Here is a 19,480-nt window from a genome sequence, read left to right on the forward strand (position 1 = left end):
GGAGAATGCCTCAGAGCTCCGTGTATGAAGACACTGCAGGCAGCCAGACTTCAACCTGCTCCTCTGTGGCACAGGCTGGGGATGATGTCACACTGAGCGCTGTGCATTATAACTGGCACAAATGATAACTTGAAGCAGCCCCTGTTACACCTCGTGCAGACGAGCTGGGGACCGGGTGTACTTTATAGCCGAGTTAGCTCGTATTGTTCAGGTCTGAAAGCTTCGCCTGAGAAATATTCCATTTTGCAGTCGGCGCTCTGCCTCTGTCTCCAGAGTGTCTGAGCTCGGCTCTATAACAGAACAAGACTCTTTCAGCCGTTTGTTGAGCCTGCTGGCGTCCCCCTGCTGAGGTGATGCCTCCCCAGCACACAACAGCACAGAACAAACAACAAACACAGACTTAGAAAACTACAACGGCTCAAAGTATCTTCATAATATCTGATGAAAAGAATCATAAAAGCATATTTGAGCTGACAAGACTGGGGTAATTTAAGTAAGATAAGCACTGATAAGGAAATTGTAAATAAGAAAAAAGTGTGAGCTGCAAAACAACTTTCTGTTCACTGGACGAAAATATATATGATGATATGAAGCTGAACAAAATTGAGATGGATAGATGGTGCATGTTAGCATTAACCTAGTGCTCTCATCTAGTCAACTAATAAAGGGCACAAACCCCGCGAGACCTTCAACACACACACACACACACACACACAAACAAAATAAAAGTTGTGTTCACTACCATGTCCACTGCGGAAGCGAGTCCTCCTCTTCTCCTCTGACTTCATCCTGGCTTTAATGTAGCCCTGACACCTGTACAAATTAACCAGATTAGCAAAGAGTACAAATCACACTCATCTACTCATTGTCTTATATCTTTCTGCTGATAAACCTCAATACAACAGAGTGAATTAGCAGCAGAAACATATGATATCGAACTTATCTACTGTCCTCATGAGAAAAAGTGGAAAACAGCCTAAAATTGTTCAAAATAAACCTTTTTCCCCAAACTGAACCTTTAGGCGTCTGCCTTTTATATCACACACATTTTGCTTTGCAAATATTTCTCTTCTAAAATAAAAGGCAGCTTGTGTGTTTCTATAAAATTTTCCATTTCCCAACTTTGAATAAATGTAAGGCTTGGAGCTGTTTGAAAATGCCAAGGTTATCTACAAGTTAATATACATAAACAAAATGGGGAAAAAACGTATGAATTCTAAGCTGAATCTTGATGAATTGGAGTTTAAATATCACGTTTAAAAAATCCAAAAGTTTTTTGACACGAGGCACAGTAAGAAAGTACCTGAGCCAAAGATAACCACCTCAGATCCCAATTAAAAACCTGGACAAGTAAAAATCCAGACAAAGTTTGCACAGAGTCTGAGTCATTTTTCACTGTTTATTAGTAAGTGCCACTAACGGCAAAGTCCGGTGAACCAGACTGAAGACAACAGTCTGCAGAAGTTAATGGAATGGAGCAAACTGCTGGTACTTACATGCTGAGTAATTAGGCAGAAAATTGGTTCAGCCATTTGGAAAATAAGAGTGTCTGCTTGGTGGCTTAAGAGAGTCTATTAACAGACCTCCAGGCTGTAGCCCCACTCTGGAGATTATGTGAAGCACAAAGGTGTGTGTGTGTTTGTGTGTGTGTGTGTGTGTGTGTGTGAAACCAGAGAGGCACATATGGCGTCTTACCGTCCAGTGATGAGGAGGAAGAGGGTGAGGATAACCAACAGGGAGAAACCTCCTACAGACGCAGTGACGACCACCAGAACTTGACCCTGATCAGCGATATCGAGATCTGAGGAGAACAAGAGCAGAGGAGAAAGAAAATTTATAAGAGATCTTTCAGTGTTGAGATTATAGCTCAAATCAGAAGATTGACACATTACATTGGAAATGGTCAGTATTCTTGGTAAATGGTTTTAGTTTCCATGTCGCTCATTTAAACATTGTCAATATTTATCACTAGAGAACTTGCAACAGATGAGATCCTCTCATTTGACTGTGTCCTTATTCTTTAACACATGAATGATGTGACCACATTTAAATCACACATCAAGTAATCTGCTTCTGCTCTGTATTATAATCCAAATAAACCAGATTACACATGCTTCTAATTGGTTTCATTCAGACTTGGATTTGTTTACACATAAATCTTTCTAAAACCATTTTGTGTCTTACTTTTCTATTGGTAAGTTGGAACATCATGGATACTCCTTTCTACCTCTGACACACCAAACAATTTTTTCCCAAAGGCAAATGATGAAAAGTACATTATGTTTTGACAACAGCTCACATTAGAACTTGACTTGACGTGGCATTGGGAGAGTTAATAATATAATTGAATCTCCTTTGTTGTGGTCTTCTGTGTCTTGCAACTATTACCATTAAGTGTAACTGTGTTTCTTTATTTCTAACAAAATCTGAAGGGTTGTAGGAGACAGACATATTTCCTGATCCCTGAATCCATCATCACAACAGTGGCTGAGCCTCAGTACATGTGCAGAGTAAATGTTGTGACACATATATTCAGTGATTCATATATTTGGATGAACCCAAAAATATTCAGTTTGTATAAAATTAAATAAATGGTCAAGGAGCATGAAAGAGGTCTAATTCACTGCACTGCATTGGTTGAATTAGATAAGAGAGGAGAGGAGGTGACTTTAATGTGGAGGCACAATCCAACTATGTAAATGGACCTGCATCCGAAGTATTGGTCCTGGGATGATGAGATTGTGAAGGTGGACATCTCATCTCTAAAAGAGTGTGTGTGTTTGTGTGTGTGTGTGTATGGGTGTGTGTGTGTGTGTGTGTGTGTGTGTGTGAATGTGTGTGAATGTGTTCATCCCTGCATATTTCAGGGTTAGAATCATCCAAGTGTTACCTGTGCATGGAAACTGTAATAAGCACAACTGCACAGCCTGAGTCAGGAACTTACAGAGCTTATAAACATTTAAATAAATGGCGCATGCCCGAGGAGGCGCTGATGAGTTTCACTGATCCACAGCAAGGAATGACCATGAATTGTCTCCTGGGGTTTTATAGGGTTGTTGATCAGCACAGATGACTCCTCTTATTGTCCCCATGCGTTGCATTCAAACCAAACTCCATATCTACTGGGATCTCAACACCAATCCAATCAACTGGATGTCAGAGTCATTCCTGCCTCGCACACACACACAAAGCAAAGCCGCTGCTCCTTTACACCCCCCCCCCCCCCCCCCACGCTGTCTTACCCTCTAATGCGGTGGCGAACTCAAAGTTGGGGCTGTAAGCGGTGTAACCAGAAGCAGTGCGAGCGCGCACGTGGAAGACATACACAGTGGATGGTCTGAGGCCTGTGACCACCACGCTGGGGGACTTGGTGCGTGTCGATGAGTAGCTCAGCTGCTCTTGATCCTGGACAAGCAACAACACATCATAAGAGTTGGTAGACAAAAGTACTCTTTGGCAATTAAATGTTTGAACAAAAGCTATGAAGGCAGATCATTGCACAAGGCACATTACTGAATTACCTCTTTTACATTTTGATGCATGTCTAGATCAGGGGGTGGATGGGGAAATTTTTTTTCTCCAATTTCTGTAACATTGCTTGTAAAGGGCCTTGTGTATTTTCACAAAAAAAAAAAAACGTCCTTACCTTCTCAAAGTACTTGATCTCGTAATCCACTATGTCGGAAGGAGGCAGTTCCACTTCTGACCAGGAGAGAGCGATGCTGGTTTGAGTGGCCGAGTCCTTTCTGATGACGCCCACCAGAGCTGGACCTGATGATGCAGTCAGAGCGAAGCAGGGGGTTGAGCCAAGAAGAGAAAATCCACATTCTGATGCACTAGTATACATGTGCACACTGGTCATTTCACGATACTTCTAAACTAAAAACAAATATGGAAAATTATTTGACCTAGATTTTCCTTAATGAACCTGCATGTGCCAAAGAGGGAACTTTGACATAAAAGTAAATAAAACGAGAGAAACTTCAGCTGGATAATAATTGATAATGTCTTTGCAACAGTTATCAGTTATAACAATTAAACAGATTCTCTCCTTGCACCCCAGCCAATTGAGGCAGATGGCCGTGGTTCTGTTGGAGGGTTTCTCTCCCTGCTCATTGTGGAAGCTGTTGGGTTTCTCTAAAGTATTGTAAGATCTAGGACCTTACTCAAGGAAGCACCTTGAGAGATGTGTTGTGACTTTGCACCAATGCAAATAAAGTTAAACTGATCTGAGGTTTTATGGCAGGAATGAGGAACCGATGGTCACTTATCTAAGAGAGGTGAGCACACTGAGTTCAGGGACACGACTGCAATGTGTCTCCAGTCACCGTTTGAAGGATTTCAACATTGAACAATGTCTTAGTGGATAATACCCAAAGAGAAAGGTAAACCAAGAAATAAACCTTTCACGGCCCTGCTCTAATATGACGTTTGAGACAAACATCTTTGTTAACCAAACTGCAGCTGCTCATCATTCCTGTCGTCACTGCTGAATTTGGAGGGAGCATTTTACACAAGGTTGCTAAGGAGACATAAAAATCACCTCGCGGAGATTCAAATATTTACCATTAATTATTCATTAAGCCCCCGCTTGAAGAGATTTGGCAAAATAATAGATCCAGTCCCTCTGTTGTTTAGTGTGCTGTCTGGAGGATCAGTGCTGGAATACAAATCACTGACGGAATACAAATTCCAACACCGACCAGAGAGATGTCTCACACTGTCCTCGTGCAAGACACAAAGAAGGCTGGGACACCTCAGAAAGTTACTGTGTTACATGAGGGGTTGGGGTGAAATACAATTTTCACAGCTGGTCAGGAAGTCAGGATTTTCGAGCAGAGACGAACGCTTCAAGGTCCAGCAGCTCAACCAATTTAACTTGTACAAAACAGAAAAGAACAAAAAGGAGAACGGTGCACGCAGGAGGCAAGAGTTTGATGCTGACCGCTGCAAAAATGGGCTCTCCAGGTAACAATTATGTAGATTTAAGGTGTGTCTGACTTTTACATTACAATAAAAAAAAACTCAGACTCCTGACTCGAGTGTTTGAACGTGCATTCCTTCGAGCATCTGAAACTTCCAAACATGTCTTGTATGTGACAAACACACACAGAAAACCGAGTTTAATACAAATAGATTGAGCAACTCACAGCAAATAAGAAACTATGGTGAGCATCCTTCCTAACTCACTCTTGGACTGGCTCTCAGTCATCGGGCCGTGCAGTCTATTGGAGAAGTTGCGGCGCCAGATCACACATCTGCTGTCAGCCATGTTATTCCAGGTAACATTTGCCCTTATTTCCTGCTAGCAGGTGGTAGCTGAGCCGCTCGGAGCGCCGGGATGTGTAGTGGGAATATCTCAGTCTGGCTGCCTGCTGCAGTTCCTAATGGCCAACAGCAGACACATCCACAAACAGGATTCACTGACAGAGCACTGCAGCGCAAAGGTGCCCAGGCAAGTCAACAACAAACTCCAGGGAGTTGTTTTGCAAATGTCATCTGAGTCACATCTGAATAACTGCAGGTTCGAGTGTAATAATGACCAGCGGGGTGTCGGCTGCACTCATTATTACAACCTGTTCTTCTCTTCTATCAGGTGAAAGAATGGACAGGTGAGTGTGCTGTGGATCTGTTGACGAGACTACACTGTGTTCCTGAACAACAGCAAATTCAGACGGTAGGACAAAGATTATTGTCATGATCGGTTAATACAGCATTTATTTTTAATCCGTCAATCAATTCATGTTTTGCCGGGAAAATGTCATAAAATTGGTAGAACATGCCACTCGCAGTTTCCTAAAGGTCAATTTGACATAATCAGAATAATTGAGCAACAGTAAAAAAAAAAAACATTCTCCAGAAACCGAAAGAGCAAGCTGGAACTCGATAACAACTCAGCAGAGTGCACACCTCCACCTACCTTCCCCTGAAATCCAATCAACATGCAGCAAACTACACACACACTCATGGATGTCGCTCCCCTAAATGTGCCTGATATGTTTTCATTGAGCTCCCGATCACTAAATCTCAAAACACCATAGCTCCCAATGTTAAAGAAAGTAATAAAGAGATCCTGGATCCATCCCCTGATTCCCTGACTCATACTGCTTCCTTCCACAACGTCTCCTGGAAATATGTCAAATGGTTTGCTAGTCCTTCAAAGAAAAACACCAACCAACAAACAGACAAGACTGCCTTGGTGGATGTATTTGAAAAAAATGTTCAGCTGAAGTGCACAGTACTAACACACAGTGAAACATCTGTATCCAAGCAAAAGACTTTGAGGAGACCTGAGGCGAACATGGTCTAATCTGCAGGAGCAGCTCCGACATACATAATGCATGTTCAGACCAGCAGAGATGTCCAGAGTCTAAGCACCAGTCACGTTTGGTCACCAGTGATGTATCAACAGAGACTTGAACTCATACCATGAGTACATGTGTTCAATTTCAAACCATAGAAGCACAAAATCCACAAAATCAAGCACGAATCCACCTCGAAATGTAAACTCCTGAGAAAATGTGTGAGTGCATGCGCTTTCCATTCGACTGAATCGGTTTATAACATATATAAACAACAACAGCTCCCATAAATGTCATGTTCAAACTAGGAATGGTGATATTTTGCGGTTGGCATCAGCTGCTTCCAGCCAGATAAATATGTATAACCCACTTACAGGGTTAGAATCACATTACAGGAGGTGATTTCCATCTGCACAATGCAGTATGATGTTGTGTATCTGTCACTGTGTCACTGTGTTTTTCCATCTTTGTGAGTATTGACACTTTTTGCAAAAAAGGGGGAAACTCCCCAAAACAATCTCTCATGCGTGACGCCGTCCCAGCTTGAGGAGAAATCAATCCCCTCGCTGTAGATGAGCGGTTCAAAGGGAACAATCACTGTCATTACAGTTCAATCACATTTCAAACAGCTCAAGAGAATCTATAAGGTCTCATTGGTTTATTGGAAACATGTAAAAATAGGTTAACCCTCAACTATACGAGCTCAAACGTGTACAGAAAGGACAGATGGGGAGGAAGGAGAGAGAAAGAGATAGAGAGAGAGCAGAGAGAGCTGTAAAGAGCTATAATCCCAGGAGGTTGCGTCTCCCTGGCATATAAATAGAAGTCGGCCGTATTCCCAGAGCAGGGAAGATGAAAACAGAGGAGAATCCACAGGAGGGAAGGGGGAAAGAGCCAAGTAACAAAATCTCCTGAATCAGGACACCGCAAAACACTGGGAAGTGTTCACACGTGGATTAAACATGTGAGAACTTTGTTCGATCTTGATTGACATAATCATGAGGTCGACAAGGTAGCTAATGGGATCTTTTCGAAACAGAAGAAAAAGGTGCTATAAGCATTAAATTGACTCAGAAGTCACAAGGGAGTTTATCTTTCAGGACCCCATTTGTTCATATCCCAGTTTGGCCGGGGGTCTTTCTTTGAAGAGTTTGCATGATCTCCTCATGTGTGCGTGTGTTTTCTCAAGGTTCTCCAGCTCCCCCCCCACCCCCCCCAGAGTCCAAAGATATTAAGATTGGGGTTGGGTAAGGTTAGAGACTCTAAATGAAATGAGGTGTGAAAGTAAGTGTGAATGGTTTCTCCCAAACCTCGGTGTCAATCGGAAAAAAACAAACAAACAAGGCAAACGAGCCAATCTAATTGAATGCCCCCGGTGGATCTGCTTAAACAGTCTCACGTAATGCTCCAAGTACAAATCAGGGAGGAGTCTGCAGAAGAAAAAAGCTACACCTCCAGATCTGGAAAGAGGCTTTGACAGGACAAGGTCACCAGTTCCTCTCGAGGAGGAAGAAAAAGATGTTAGAAGAAAAGCAGTGAACTCATGAGCAGCCACCACACAACAAGCAGCACCAGCAGACTCTGTCAAATCAGGAGGTGAATATGTTGATCCCACCTGTAATAAAGTTTAAAGTTATAATCACACTGTACACCCCAGGCTGCACATGTATGTATATGGATGTAATTGACTTTTCGGACCATTGAGCAAACATAAGTCACATATTACCAGTTACCAGTCAGAGAACAATATAGAAGTATCACTTAGAATTAGATGTAAGTAATTATTAATTACGGGACATTTTTAAGTATTTGGCTGAATTTAAAAATGAGAAGATTGGAGTTTAACTGAAAAACTTTAACAATTTGAAGCAGCAGCTGTTCCTGCAAAGATGCGTTTCATTACTTCGCACATTTGTGATGAGGGTTTGATCCCTAGTAACTCAACTTATATTTGAATCCTGCACCGACACAACAACTAGATTTAACATTGAACAAAAACACATGTAAAGTCTCTCAGTCTGATCTTCAGTCCAAACAGTCAAGCAGAAAATAACATTGGTCCTGGTTGGTATTGTTTTTTCAAACCTTGCATAAGCTCCACTTTTAACAGACCTATTTTTGTGATCACCTCCGTGCAGCAGCCTCACACAGATCTGCATTGATTTCTCTGTGCCTCTCTCAGACTGCTGCAGTGCACTTTGTGGGAGGAATCTTCAGTCAGCGACGCTCCGCTGAGCAATAACTACAGTGTATTTTGAGCCGAGTGCAGCTCACTGTTCATAAACACACAGATCAGCCCGCTCACTCGGCTTTGCCTTGCTGCCTCCGAGAGCCGGTGGGACAACAGCACCGGCAAAAATCAGAGAAACCCGTATCCTGTTTTCCAAAGTGAGCCCGAGTGTGGAGGAGTGTGGACAAAGAGGCATTCGAAATGATCAGAGGTGTTTTTCCGTGACAAAGCGGATATCGCTCGGCTCTTGCAGCGACACAACCCGACGATAAATCCACTAAACCACACTGTCAGAGGCAGTGAGCTTCCTGCTTGATGACAAATCATACATCTTACTTTACTGAGCATCATAACTTATCAAAGTTAGACAAGCACTCGGGCAAATGGGGAAGAGAAATTATCAGTAAGTCTGATTAATAGGCTCGGAATAATTAAGAGCATAATGAGGCATTAATACGCAATTTACAAACAGATAACATGGCAACAGAAAGTTAATCCTCTCACTGCTTCTGGCTGGAAAAAGAAAAAGCGAGTTAATTGCTATTTCTGCTTTTGATTGGTTATCATTCCATCACTGACATCACATCAGAGTCAATTACATGAATCACCTCGCAGCCTGTCAATCGCAGGTCTGTCCAATCACGAGTACGGCCGCATAGAGGGTTGTGAAGGGTTCAAATGGTTTTATTTTGTAGTGAGAAACTTACTGCTGGATTTTCCACTATGTGCATAAATAGATCAAATAGAGGGCGGACAGCACCAAGGGGAGAGCTGGGAAATGACTAGCATATGCACGGCTTCAAGTACATGGAGGAAGCAAATGTGCATGTAAATGTCATAGGTGCATGAATCTGTCGGTGCACACCCTCCGTGAGGAAAGGCAGTTTGACAAGTTAATCCAGTCTAAACATCCACAGGGAAACAGCCCCACAGGCAGCTGCTCCTCCTCCGCTGAGATTATTTAGCATTTCAACTTCCTGGCATCAGTCTGGCTGCCTTCACCCGAGAGAGAGAGAGAGAGAGAGAGAGAGAGAGAGAGAGAGAGAGAGAGAGAGAGAGAGAGAGGTAGGTATGATTCGACACATGTGATGTGACATTTGGTTTCCGTGGCATGACGACAGCCTATCAGCACGTTTTATTTATACAAAATAAGACTTTAATTCAATGATGCAGTGTCTATTAGGAGAGACGGAGCCACAAGAGATGACCTCTTAAAACTGAGCGTAAACACAACTAAAGTAAATCCCTGTGGAAATTCCAATGCAGAAAGGCTGGTAAGGAATGGAAGAAAATTTAACTATTCATGATTTTACATTTTAATTACTGAAAAAATAATAAACCTATTGGGGACATCTGTATTCCCAGTGTGTCCACTGCTGGCTTGCTCCCCACTCTGTCCCACACTTGATCCACAAGGAGGACTTTGTAATTCAGACCAGGCGTCTTTCAGTCACTTTGTTGTTTTCTTCACTCGTCTCATTCATCTCCATCAAATCTTTTTCTGATCTATTTTTCCTGGTGAGCCAGAATACAAATGATAATCTCTGACAATCTTCATGATAATGCAATTAAGGCGGCCTATTATTGCACACAAAGATGATTTAGCACCGATATACCCGCAATTCCCTGTTTTATATCTGAGCCGCTGATGAGTGATGAGCATCAGTCTTGTTCTCATCAGAGATTCATCTCACCACTGACTTGCAGCTCATGCTGAAAGGGAAGAAAATGTGCACATACATCCTCCCATCACTTATTAATCCACTCTCCCTCCTCCCTTCATCTCCACCTTCTCCATCAATTTTTCCATCAATTTTCTTGCCCTTGATATATAAGGTTCAGGTTTCAGTCGCTGAACTTAAGATCTCTTATTTTCCCTAATTCAAGCCCAAGACAATGGTGTCTTGAGGACCTCGGGCTGCGGTTGACCTCAGGTCAGCTCAGCTCAGCTAATTAAGATCTGGTTCGGGTGACAGTGGCTTTGTCAGCTATTCAGAGGTCAGAAATGTGCTTCACCTACTGACACATTAAGTTGGAAGAGGAGATAATGACAGTAGTGACAGTAGTGGAGGGTGCTCAAGGAAGAGAAAACACAAATCTAGCTGCTACAAGCTGCAATGCAAACAGAGTATTCCTGACGTATGGACCAGGTAATACAGTATAACATCTGCAAATACATGCAGAATATAACCTTTACTATCCTTTTAGAGATAAATATACTGTTGTAGAGCCTCACCGATAAGGATTTTTGGGGGTTGATGTAAAAAAGTTGCCAGTGATCCCAACTTTAAAAAATGAAATATAATACAACTCACCGGCTTGATGCGTGTTGACGGTAATATTGGCCAGTGAGCGCGGGGCCACGCCCAGCCCGGCCACACCGTTCATGGCCTCTACGTGGAAAGTGTAGTTGGTGTGCATCGCAAAATCCAGTATGGCCACAGAGGTTCCGGTCAGACCATGTGGCCGTGGGATAAAGCGCAGATCGGCCTCGCACGGCTCACACTGAGTCACGCCACTGTCGCCGTCGCCTCCGTCACAGCGCTGGCACAAGATGTTGTAAGTGAGGTCCTTCCTTCCGCCTGTATCACCGGGAGGCATCCACTGCAGGAAGAGCGCCGTGTCATTGATCAATGAGACCAGGTTCCTGGGAGCTGACGGAGGCCCTGAAGAGAAAGAAAGAGTGTTTAGAGGGGAGGAAGAATTAACTCACTGATAACCACTTAATTTTAAAAGGTAGAGTTTCTCTTTTTAAAGCAGATCAGATAGAATTGTTGTTATAAATATAAGGTGTTTTGTCTGTTTGAATGAAAGAAGAGCCGTGGACCTTTTGGCAGAGCTGTTATCAAAAAAATTGGATTTGAACGTCAGTTGTTTTGTCGGCTTTCTTAATTCTGCAAAACTCCTAACTCCTTACTGCAAAAATATGAAAGTATCAGCATCAAACTTAAAAGTCTCAGAACACAGAACACACCACTCATCTGACCTCAGAGAGGAAGAGGCGACAGCGGCCACACGATCACCACAGTCTGGCCCTCGAGCAGCCAGCGAGCAGAATTTGAATCTGAAGTGTGTGTGATGGTTTGTAGGTACATTCGGTGCGTGGGCGGTGGACTTTCAACACATCCTGCGGGAATTCATTCCAGCATCTCGTGTCAGTTTCTTGGACAAAAATGTCCATATTTTTTCTCTTTTTTTCTTCAAATTTCTCAAAGTAGTCAGAGCATAAGTTGTGAGGGTGTCTTTGTAAATCTGCGTGTGGGAGTGCGGGTGGTGTGAGACTTCAGAGTGCCTGAAGTGTTACAACCCCGCGCGGAACTTTCTTTAATTTCGTGGATACAGCTCCACAGTTTCATATCCACGGAAAAAGGTAGACTATGAGAGATGATTTATTTCACAGTTGAGCTCGATCACACAGCAACAAACAAAACCAACAAAACCAACACAAAAGATATATTTTTTCATGCAGACAGATGTTTTCTGAGTAATCCACTAACTTGTGCAGGGCAGAGTGGAGGGGTCCTTAATGGCCCGGTAGAAGCCTTTATCACAGTGACACATGGTGGCCGCCTGGTCATGGCTGGAGCTGTGCAGAGGACACTTGGAGCATTTAGTGTTCCCGGCGAACGCCTTGAAGGATCCAGGCCTACAGGCTGGAGACAGAGCGAGGCACAGGAGAGAGAGGGGGGGGTTACACAATGTTAATGTTCTCCATGCGACTGCATTCCCATTCAGCACACATACATTTAATTCACAGCTCCAGCTGCCGCGCTCCTCACCTGTGGTCTGACCCCATTTCCCGAGCTGCCATGAATCACTGTCAAATCCTTATTAGCTCACTAAGCCACATGCTAATGGTGCTGCCCATTGTCCTGTCTAACAAATAGCACACACCTGTAAAAGGCACATTTGGGGAATAAGGAATGGCAAACGCAAACATTCAGATAAGTCTTAAAATAAACACGTTACCAAATAAGAACAACTAAATCTTGGTACTAATGTGTAGAGTTATGTGCAAGCAGAGTTTCACTGCACCACATTCATGCTTCATACACTGTAATACAGTTTGAACATTAAGATAGATTTCATGTTGAATAGGCTTAAAAGCACATGGTTGCACATTAACAACACCCTGGCTTAATTCATAATATCACCATCACTTTATCACTTGATACCAGTATATACCCATATCATTATGGTAATAGCTTATTATACCAGCATCACTATGACTTCAGGTGCCATACGTTCAAATGCGCTTAATGAACGTCCTCCTCGTTGAAACACCATATTGATTAAGGAGAAGACTACTGGACTTCCTGCATCTGCGTCTTTCTCTTCTTCTATTATTTAATGCTGGCTGGTCCGAGAGTCCAAACTGTTGAACAAAAATGAATTCACACGGCAAACACATCAAATCTCTGATGGTGTATAAGTTTTGGGCAAAAGTTTGGTCCACAGCATTGTCTGAAGTTTCACGTCAGTGATTTTGTCTTGGACTGAACCGAGCAGCCCAAAGGTCTGGACTGAAGAAGGTGTGAGAGTGAGCTAACGGCTTCACTCCCACCAGAGCCCTCGCACGATGTTTGTTCCTGGAACAATTTCTCTGCTGAACGCACACGCCTCCCAGTCAGAGGGCTTACAAAGTCAGATATAATATACATTGTGATAAACAATGGGTTTGGCAGAATTATCTTTTTACCTAAAAGACAAATTAGTTAGATTATAGGATGTAACATGTGAATCTTTGCTGGAATAAAGTCTCAGTACAGCTGCAAGGATAAACTGGAATGAGAATCTCTAAGATATGTGTGATATGACTTTTGTTTTTTGAATGCATGAACAATACACATGTTTAGGGATTTCACATTCTTCAGGAGTCCAGACGGTGAATTTAGGTTTAAATGGATACAATAACAATCTAAAGCCATGGAAAAGACTCTGGAGTCCATTTGTTGGAATCAGCAGGTTTAATAGAGTCCCCACGTTCAGGTTTCTTCTAATACAAACAGAGAAGAGTTTGCATTGTTTGTAAGGAAGATAATAAAAAGAGCTATTAACATACAAATAATGCATTATAAAATTCAATTATAAGCTGCATTCAGTTGAAAATCTCCCGCTGACGTGAGTATTACTGAGTTTTACTACTTCATTACTTCCTCCATTTTACCTTTGCCATCTATTGAACCAGCTCCTCGTCCTTATCACTGCAGTTTTTCTCTTAAATATTCAGCACCTTGACATTTTTCCTTTTCTTCATCTCCTTTCCCATAATCTTTCCTTCTCCCATCTCAGCTCCCACTTTTCTGTCCCTGCTCTCTTTCCCTTGAGACTTATCTGAAGATGGCAGAACCATTACAGATTGTCGCTTTAGCCCCTGACTGAAATACAAATATATAAAGTACTAATGGTGCAGTTATTTCATATTCTGGGAAATCTCAGGATGGTTTCATTGCATAGTGATTTGCATGAGAATATATGTGCGTGGGTGGGGTAATAATTTCAAAATTAGAAAATAAATACCCCCCTTATAAGACAGACTAGAGTCAAGACCTCGCGGTAAAGAGGGATATTGTGAATCACGTTATAAAATGAATATATTCAAAAGATGTTATCATAAGGAGCACAAGATGTAATAGTGAGTAAGAGTATTCAGTAACAGTATGAACAGTTTCATACTGTTTCCCATGAATAACTCCCAACTGCTGCCCTGTGTTTAGTACTGCAACAAGGACTCCTTGTAAAGTGCTACTGTTACTATTATAGTGCTGAAATAAAGTCAACATTAAAGTAAATTGCTCCTGGTAGGAAGAGTGTGCATAAATCACAGAGCTTGATATTATGTTAATAGGCTTCTAATTAAATATCTGTGTAGTGTATTGTAAGCAACAGAAACAACAATAATAAATCTGTGAATTACAAAGAGTGAAATTGAATTAATTGACCGCTGATGAACTGCCTGGCCTTTCTGTGCACGATAGAAAAAAAAAAAAAAATTGTTAAATTTATGGATTCTCAGCTTTAACTAGCTGCAACTTCCAAGCAGTATTTGTGATAACTGCGATAACTAAAAAATAAGATTCAACACTTCAATTTCTGAGCTCATGCCAATGATGCACGTCTAATAATATCGTGTCAATAATCCAGAGCCTCTAAAGTGATGCACATCGTTGTTTGCTTTGATACAATAACTGTCTGGTTCACACTCCGACAGGTTAGTATTTATTTTTTTTGTATTTTGAATGGGATTCATTCGTCCAAATGAGGCAAAACATAAAACAATTAAAACCAAGATTCATTTCAATGGTAGCTTTGAGTTTATTTTTTTCAACAGTTAAAACAAAAATCTCTCATTAGAGATTCATAGCTGCATCTAAAAGTCACTTTTATTGCAGATTATTCTCATCATGATTATGGGTATATTTGATCAGTTAATCAAATTAGTGTCGGTCCATTCCAATTCGTTTTCCACACAGCTATATATTGTGTACTTTTCTTTTATATTTCCTTAAAGAGGTCAAACATCAGTTACTAGAAAAGACAATGACCACTTTGAATGAGAGATCAGATGCAAGATTCAGTCAAAATCAAACCTGCAAGAAGGAAAACAAATACGTATAATGTACAATCTCCATGGACAAGTCAAAATACTTGAGTATATGAGAGAAAATATGAACACAGACAGAATGCAACTCCACAATCACATTGCCGGTAAGCTCCTAATGAGGAACAGTCATTTTTCACTCGACTTCCAATTTTTGAGGAACCTCATCCACTTGGTTATTACCTTCCTCCTAAACACAGCTCCTGCCAAAGGCAACAAACACACACCTTTATTCCAGTTTCCAGCTACTTGCTGCTCTCTGTTATGAACTGGGAAGATCACCACCGAAAAGCAATTATAATACTTATAGTTTTGAAAACATCCAGACGCACGCGCACACACGCACACACACACACACACACACACACACACACACACACACAAACAGACACACACACACACAGATTTAATGAAATTCAATTAGGTCACTATCAGTTGTTTGGCTTTCTTATTCATGAAAGGAACAATATTGGCACAAAATACATATTCCTACTCAGAGCAGACACTGTAGACACAGAGATAAAAAAACAAAACAACAGTACAGACTCTGTTTTACCAGCCTTATCATCCATTATTCTAAGACTTATTTTGACAATCAATTAACAAGTCGTCAGGCTGATGAAATGAAAGAAAATGGTGTCAGTTCTACTTTTTCTCCAGCCCAAGGAGACATGGACAGATGTCTTTGATCCTTCCAACAGTCCAAAATCAATTAAGTTTTCAATTAACTATCATACACATGATAAATAAATCAGCAAATCCTCACGTTATAGAAGCAGACCAGAAAAATTAATTTATACTTTTTCCCTGAAAAACAATCAAATAAAAATAATGGCTTATTAATCATAAACTAAAAATGCAACACATTTATTTTGTAAATTTAAATAGCTTGTTATTTTCTAAGATAATGGCATTTTACCAGCTTTGATAGTATGGATGGTATGGCGTCTGTTTTGACTCTTTAGTCACAAATTGAAAATCACTCATTTAGTGGCTGATACAATAAAATTGAAGTTTATTTTCAGTAAGGAAACCTGCAGTCATATTTGGCAATACAATGAACTGTAAACAACAGTTTCAGTTTTTGACATCGAGTGTCATGAGACAACAGACAAATCTGAACGAGCCCGTAATGAGGTGAGTCTCTTGCTCTGTTTTGGTCTCCTCCACCTCCTAAGCAAACTGTTCGGCTCTTCAGAAGCTATATTCTCCACTATGTTTACAGACAGTAGTTAATTGTGTGCTTTATTTGGTAATCTGCAATGAAGTTTGCTTTTTGGTTGAAAAAAAGCTGCCTGCCGTCTCAACGCACAAGGTACAGGAGCAGGAAGTAAGTAAAAACTCAAAAGAAAATAATTATCTGAAAGAGGGAGAGAGTGAAGGAGAGCTGCAGAGCCGGATGATAATTCTCTCCGGGTTCATCACTACAAGCGATCCCTCTTGAATTATACATAGCAATTAGATTCATATAAATATTGATCACAGGAGCTTTAAAAAAGACACTTTTCAAAGCACTCTGCAGAGCTTACACTACGGCCTCAGGTTAAGAGCATGCATCGGATTTGAGTTTCAATAGATGAGTGACAGAAGTTTGGTCAAAGGAAGCACAGCAGCTGCACATTCGCAGGACTGTAATGACATGTCAACTTAAGACTTGTGTGTCTTTCTGGATTGATTCTGAGGGCAGCAAAAAACTACAAGAAATTAGATCCAAACCACATTTGTTGGTTTGAAATGTGATTCCAATCACATCTCTGCGTATGTATCTAAGTCCAGATGCTCTGGCTGCTCAGATTGTGCTTCAAAATATCAATGAATCACTCTCAACGCAACAATGTGGAATCCAGGGTGTCTGTATAGATACTGACATCTTCATGATTACTACAGCAACCCACGTAGGTGATGGTCTGGACACTAGTACGATCCGATCACTTGTGAGTAACAGTGCAGACGGTCAGTGTCGAAGATCTGATATGACAGAAGTGTTTGAATTTTGCTTTCCAGTTTGAAAAACAAGGCAGGAGAGATCGGGAGTTGTTTGGGTGTGCTGAGTTGAAAATTGTCTCTTGGCTGACGGTGATAGAGACAGATGGAGACAGAGACTGTGTTTACCCTGGTCTTTCAGCTTTGATGTGCAGATGGGAAGTTCACAGAGAATGAGTGATGCTCTGGTCGGTCTGAGCGGCGTTAAAAGCCAAAGTAAACAGAGTCCCTAATGGACAGAAGAGGGAACCGGTGACTTGGATCCGTATTGACTCCCTCATTTCCGATTCCACTTCTACCTGAATCTAAGTTTACACCTTGCCTGCTTGAATCAATCCTGACGACCTCTGGAGACGGCAGAGGTGATTTCTGGGGACCTTTGACTTGGATCGTCATGGGGAAACAGAAAACGGGAAAAGACTAATGGATTTAATCTTGTGACTCTAAAAAGATTCCGTTTGTTAGTTTGTTAGTTTGATCCTCACTATTCATCTGTACAGTAAGAGGAGAAGCCAGGCTGTGTTGTTATGAAAGCTATCGGAGGTGTTAGCGGCAGAATTGTCACTTTAAAGGTATTAACTGAAACCAAAATATTTGAACTCAGAAGCTTTTCCAGCACCTGAACGTCTGCCGGTGGGTTGTGGCTCTTGTCTGTGCAATAACCGAGATTTGATTGACAAAATATATATATTTTCTAAAGATGTCTCTATTAGCCTCCCCCACAATTCACTGCGTCCTGAATATGATGCTGTGACAAAAGGACGTGGAACAAATAGCATTGGTACTATGATGTCGCCTTATCTAGGTCATGATATAACCAGCCCATCTCTGACTAATCCTCTTGTTGTTGACACTGAATGAAAGGAATAGCATAATAAAGCGCTCGATTGAGATGTCAAAACAGTCTGGCAGAGCGCTGCTGGGGTGGAAAGCCGGGTTTGATAAGCGCTGACGCCTTTGTTTAGGCAGCTGGGAGGGAGAGATGTACGTGCAGGCGCAGAGCTCTTCTCATATTTGGGAGCGTTGGGGTTTTCCCTATTCGCTCTCTCTCTCACTCTCTATCGCGCGCGCTCTCTTTCTCTCCCTCCATTTCTCTCTCTCTCTCCCCCTCTTTCGCTCTTCCCCATGCTGCCTCTCAGACAGCTTTGATCACAGGAGCCTTTGAAGCAGTGTTCCAAAATGAAAACGAGGAGAAAGCAGAAGTCACCGCAAGTTCACGTCTAAACTTCCTGCAACTACTTGCAAAGTGCACATCGTCACTGCAGCACCGGCTCTGCAAGACCTCCAGTTGACGAGGGGAAGAGAAATCGAAGCCATAAATCATTGATTACAAGGTCAAGAGGTGTCGTTACTATTGATCACTTCTTTTAACCGTAATCTTAGTGAGTTTAAAGATGCTGTTTGAGACATTTTTGATGGTTATAACCTTGTATTTCTATAACACAGCATAATACTGCACAGCTGAGCAAATACAGCATAGTCCTATCTCTGGCAGCCCTTAGTCAGCATGCTACAGTGTTATTTCTCACAAAGGCTTGAATCTTGAAGGAACAACCTTTTTGGGAAACACACTTGTTTTCTTTCAGAGTCATTGTCAGAAGATACGATTGATATTAGTTACAAACCTGAACGTCCGGTACAGGTAGAGAAACCAGTCACACAAGGGGGAACAGCTTGTCTAAGATGTCAAAGCTGCTGTGCTGGAGTGTGGGTACACAAGGTTCGGACAAAAATATTGAAATAAGAGGGTCAGGGATGAAGTCTCAGGAGCAAGGTCCGTCAAACACATGCTCGACTAATCAGGAGTAAGACTCAGCTGGCAATCATGATGTTTGGCGCTGACACTGAGGAGGCAGGATTTAATACCTATACTTTAGGCAGCCACCAGGGGGCAATCACTTTGGCTTCACTTATTGGGAGCAGCCATGTCAAAAATCTTTACAAGAAATCAATGATTTTTATGTCGAGTTAAATCCATTAAAGGTTCCTAATTGATTTTCAAGAAAATTCCAGTCTTAGAAAAAAGTGCTGCCTATAGATACACTGTGAATGTGTATGTGAATGGATGAAGAGCAATAAACTGTAATGTAAAGCATTTTGAGTTATATATATATATATATATTAAAGTTAGTACCTTATAACTCTATCTCAGTTTGAGGTGTCAGTCAATTGAGGCTCATAAGTTGTAATAGTTTTCAGATCATATGACTGAATAAACAGACAAACATTGTTTTCAAAGTCAGATTTATTGACTATTGACTATTCATTGCAATGGCTGTCAACATCCCCCTGAAACTGCCACAGCCACAGCTCAACCGAGAGAAGCAACCACTGTCGGCCAAAGGGGATGAATGGGGAGTATAG

At 41.6% G+C, this 19,480-nt stretch overlaps 1 protein-coding gene across 1 annotated transcript in view; it reads right to left on the reverse strand.

Moving 5' to 3' along the window:
* The window catches only part of LOC133943105 (ephrin type-A receptor 6-like), a 43,320-nt gene that overhangs the window by 5,953 nt on the left and 17,887 nt on the right, over positions 1–19,480 (reverse strand). The window contains exons 7-12 of the mRNA XM_062381855.1: positions 12,030–12,185; positions 10,848–11,198; positions 3,647–3,771; positions 3,243–3,405; positions 1,696–1,801; positions 743–813 (exon numbers count right to left, since the gene is read on the reverse strand). Of these exons, the coding sequence (XP_062237839.1) occupies positions 743–813; positions 1,696–1,801; positions 3,243–3,405; positions 3,647–3,771; positions 10,848–11,198; positions 12,030–12,185 (972 nt within the window). The remainder of the gene's footprint in view (positions 1–742; positions 814–1,695; positions 1,802–3,242; positions 3,406–3,646; positions 3,772–10,847; positions 11,199–12,029; positions 12,186–19,480) is intronic.

The sequence above is a fragment of the Platichthys flesus genome, chromosome 1, assembly GCF_949316205.1.
Source record: "Platichthys flesus chromosome 1, fPlaFle2.1, whole genome shotgun sequence".
Classification (NCBI taxonomy): domain Eukaryota; kingdom Metazoa; phylum Chordata; class Actinopteri; order Pleuronectiformes; family Pleuronectidae; genus Platichthys; species Platichthys flesus.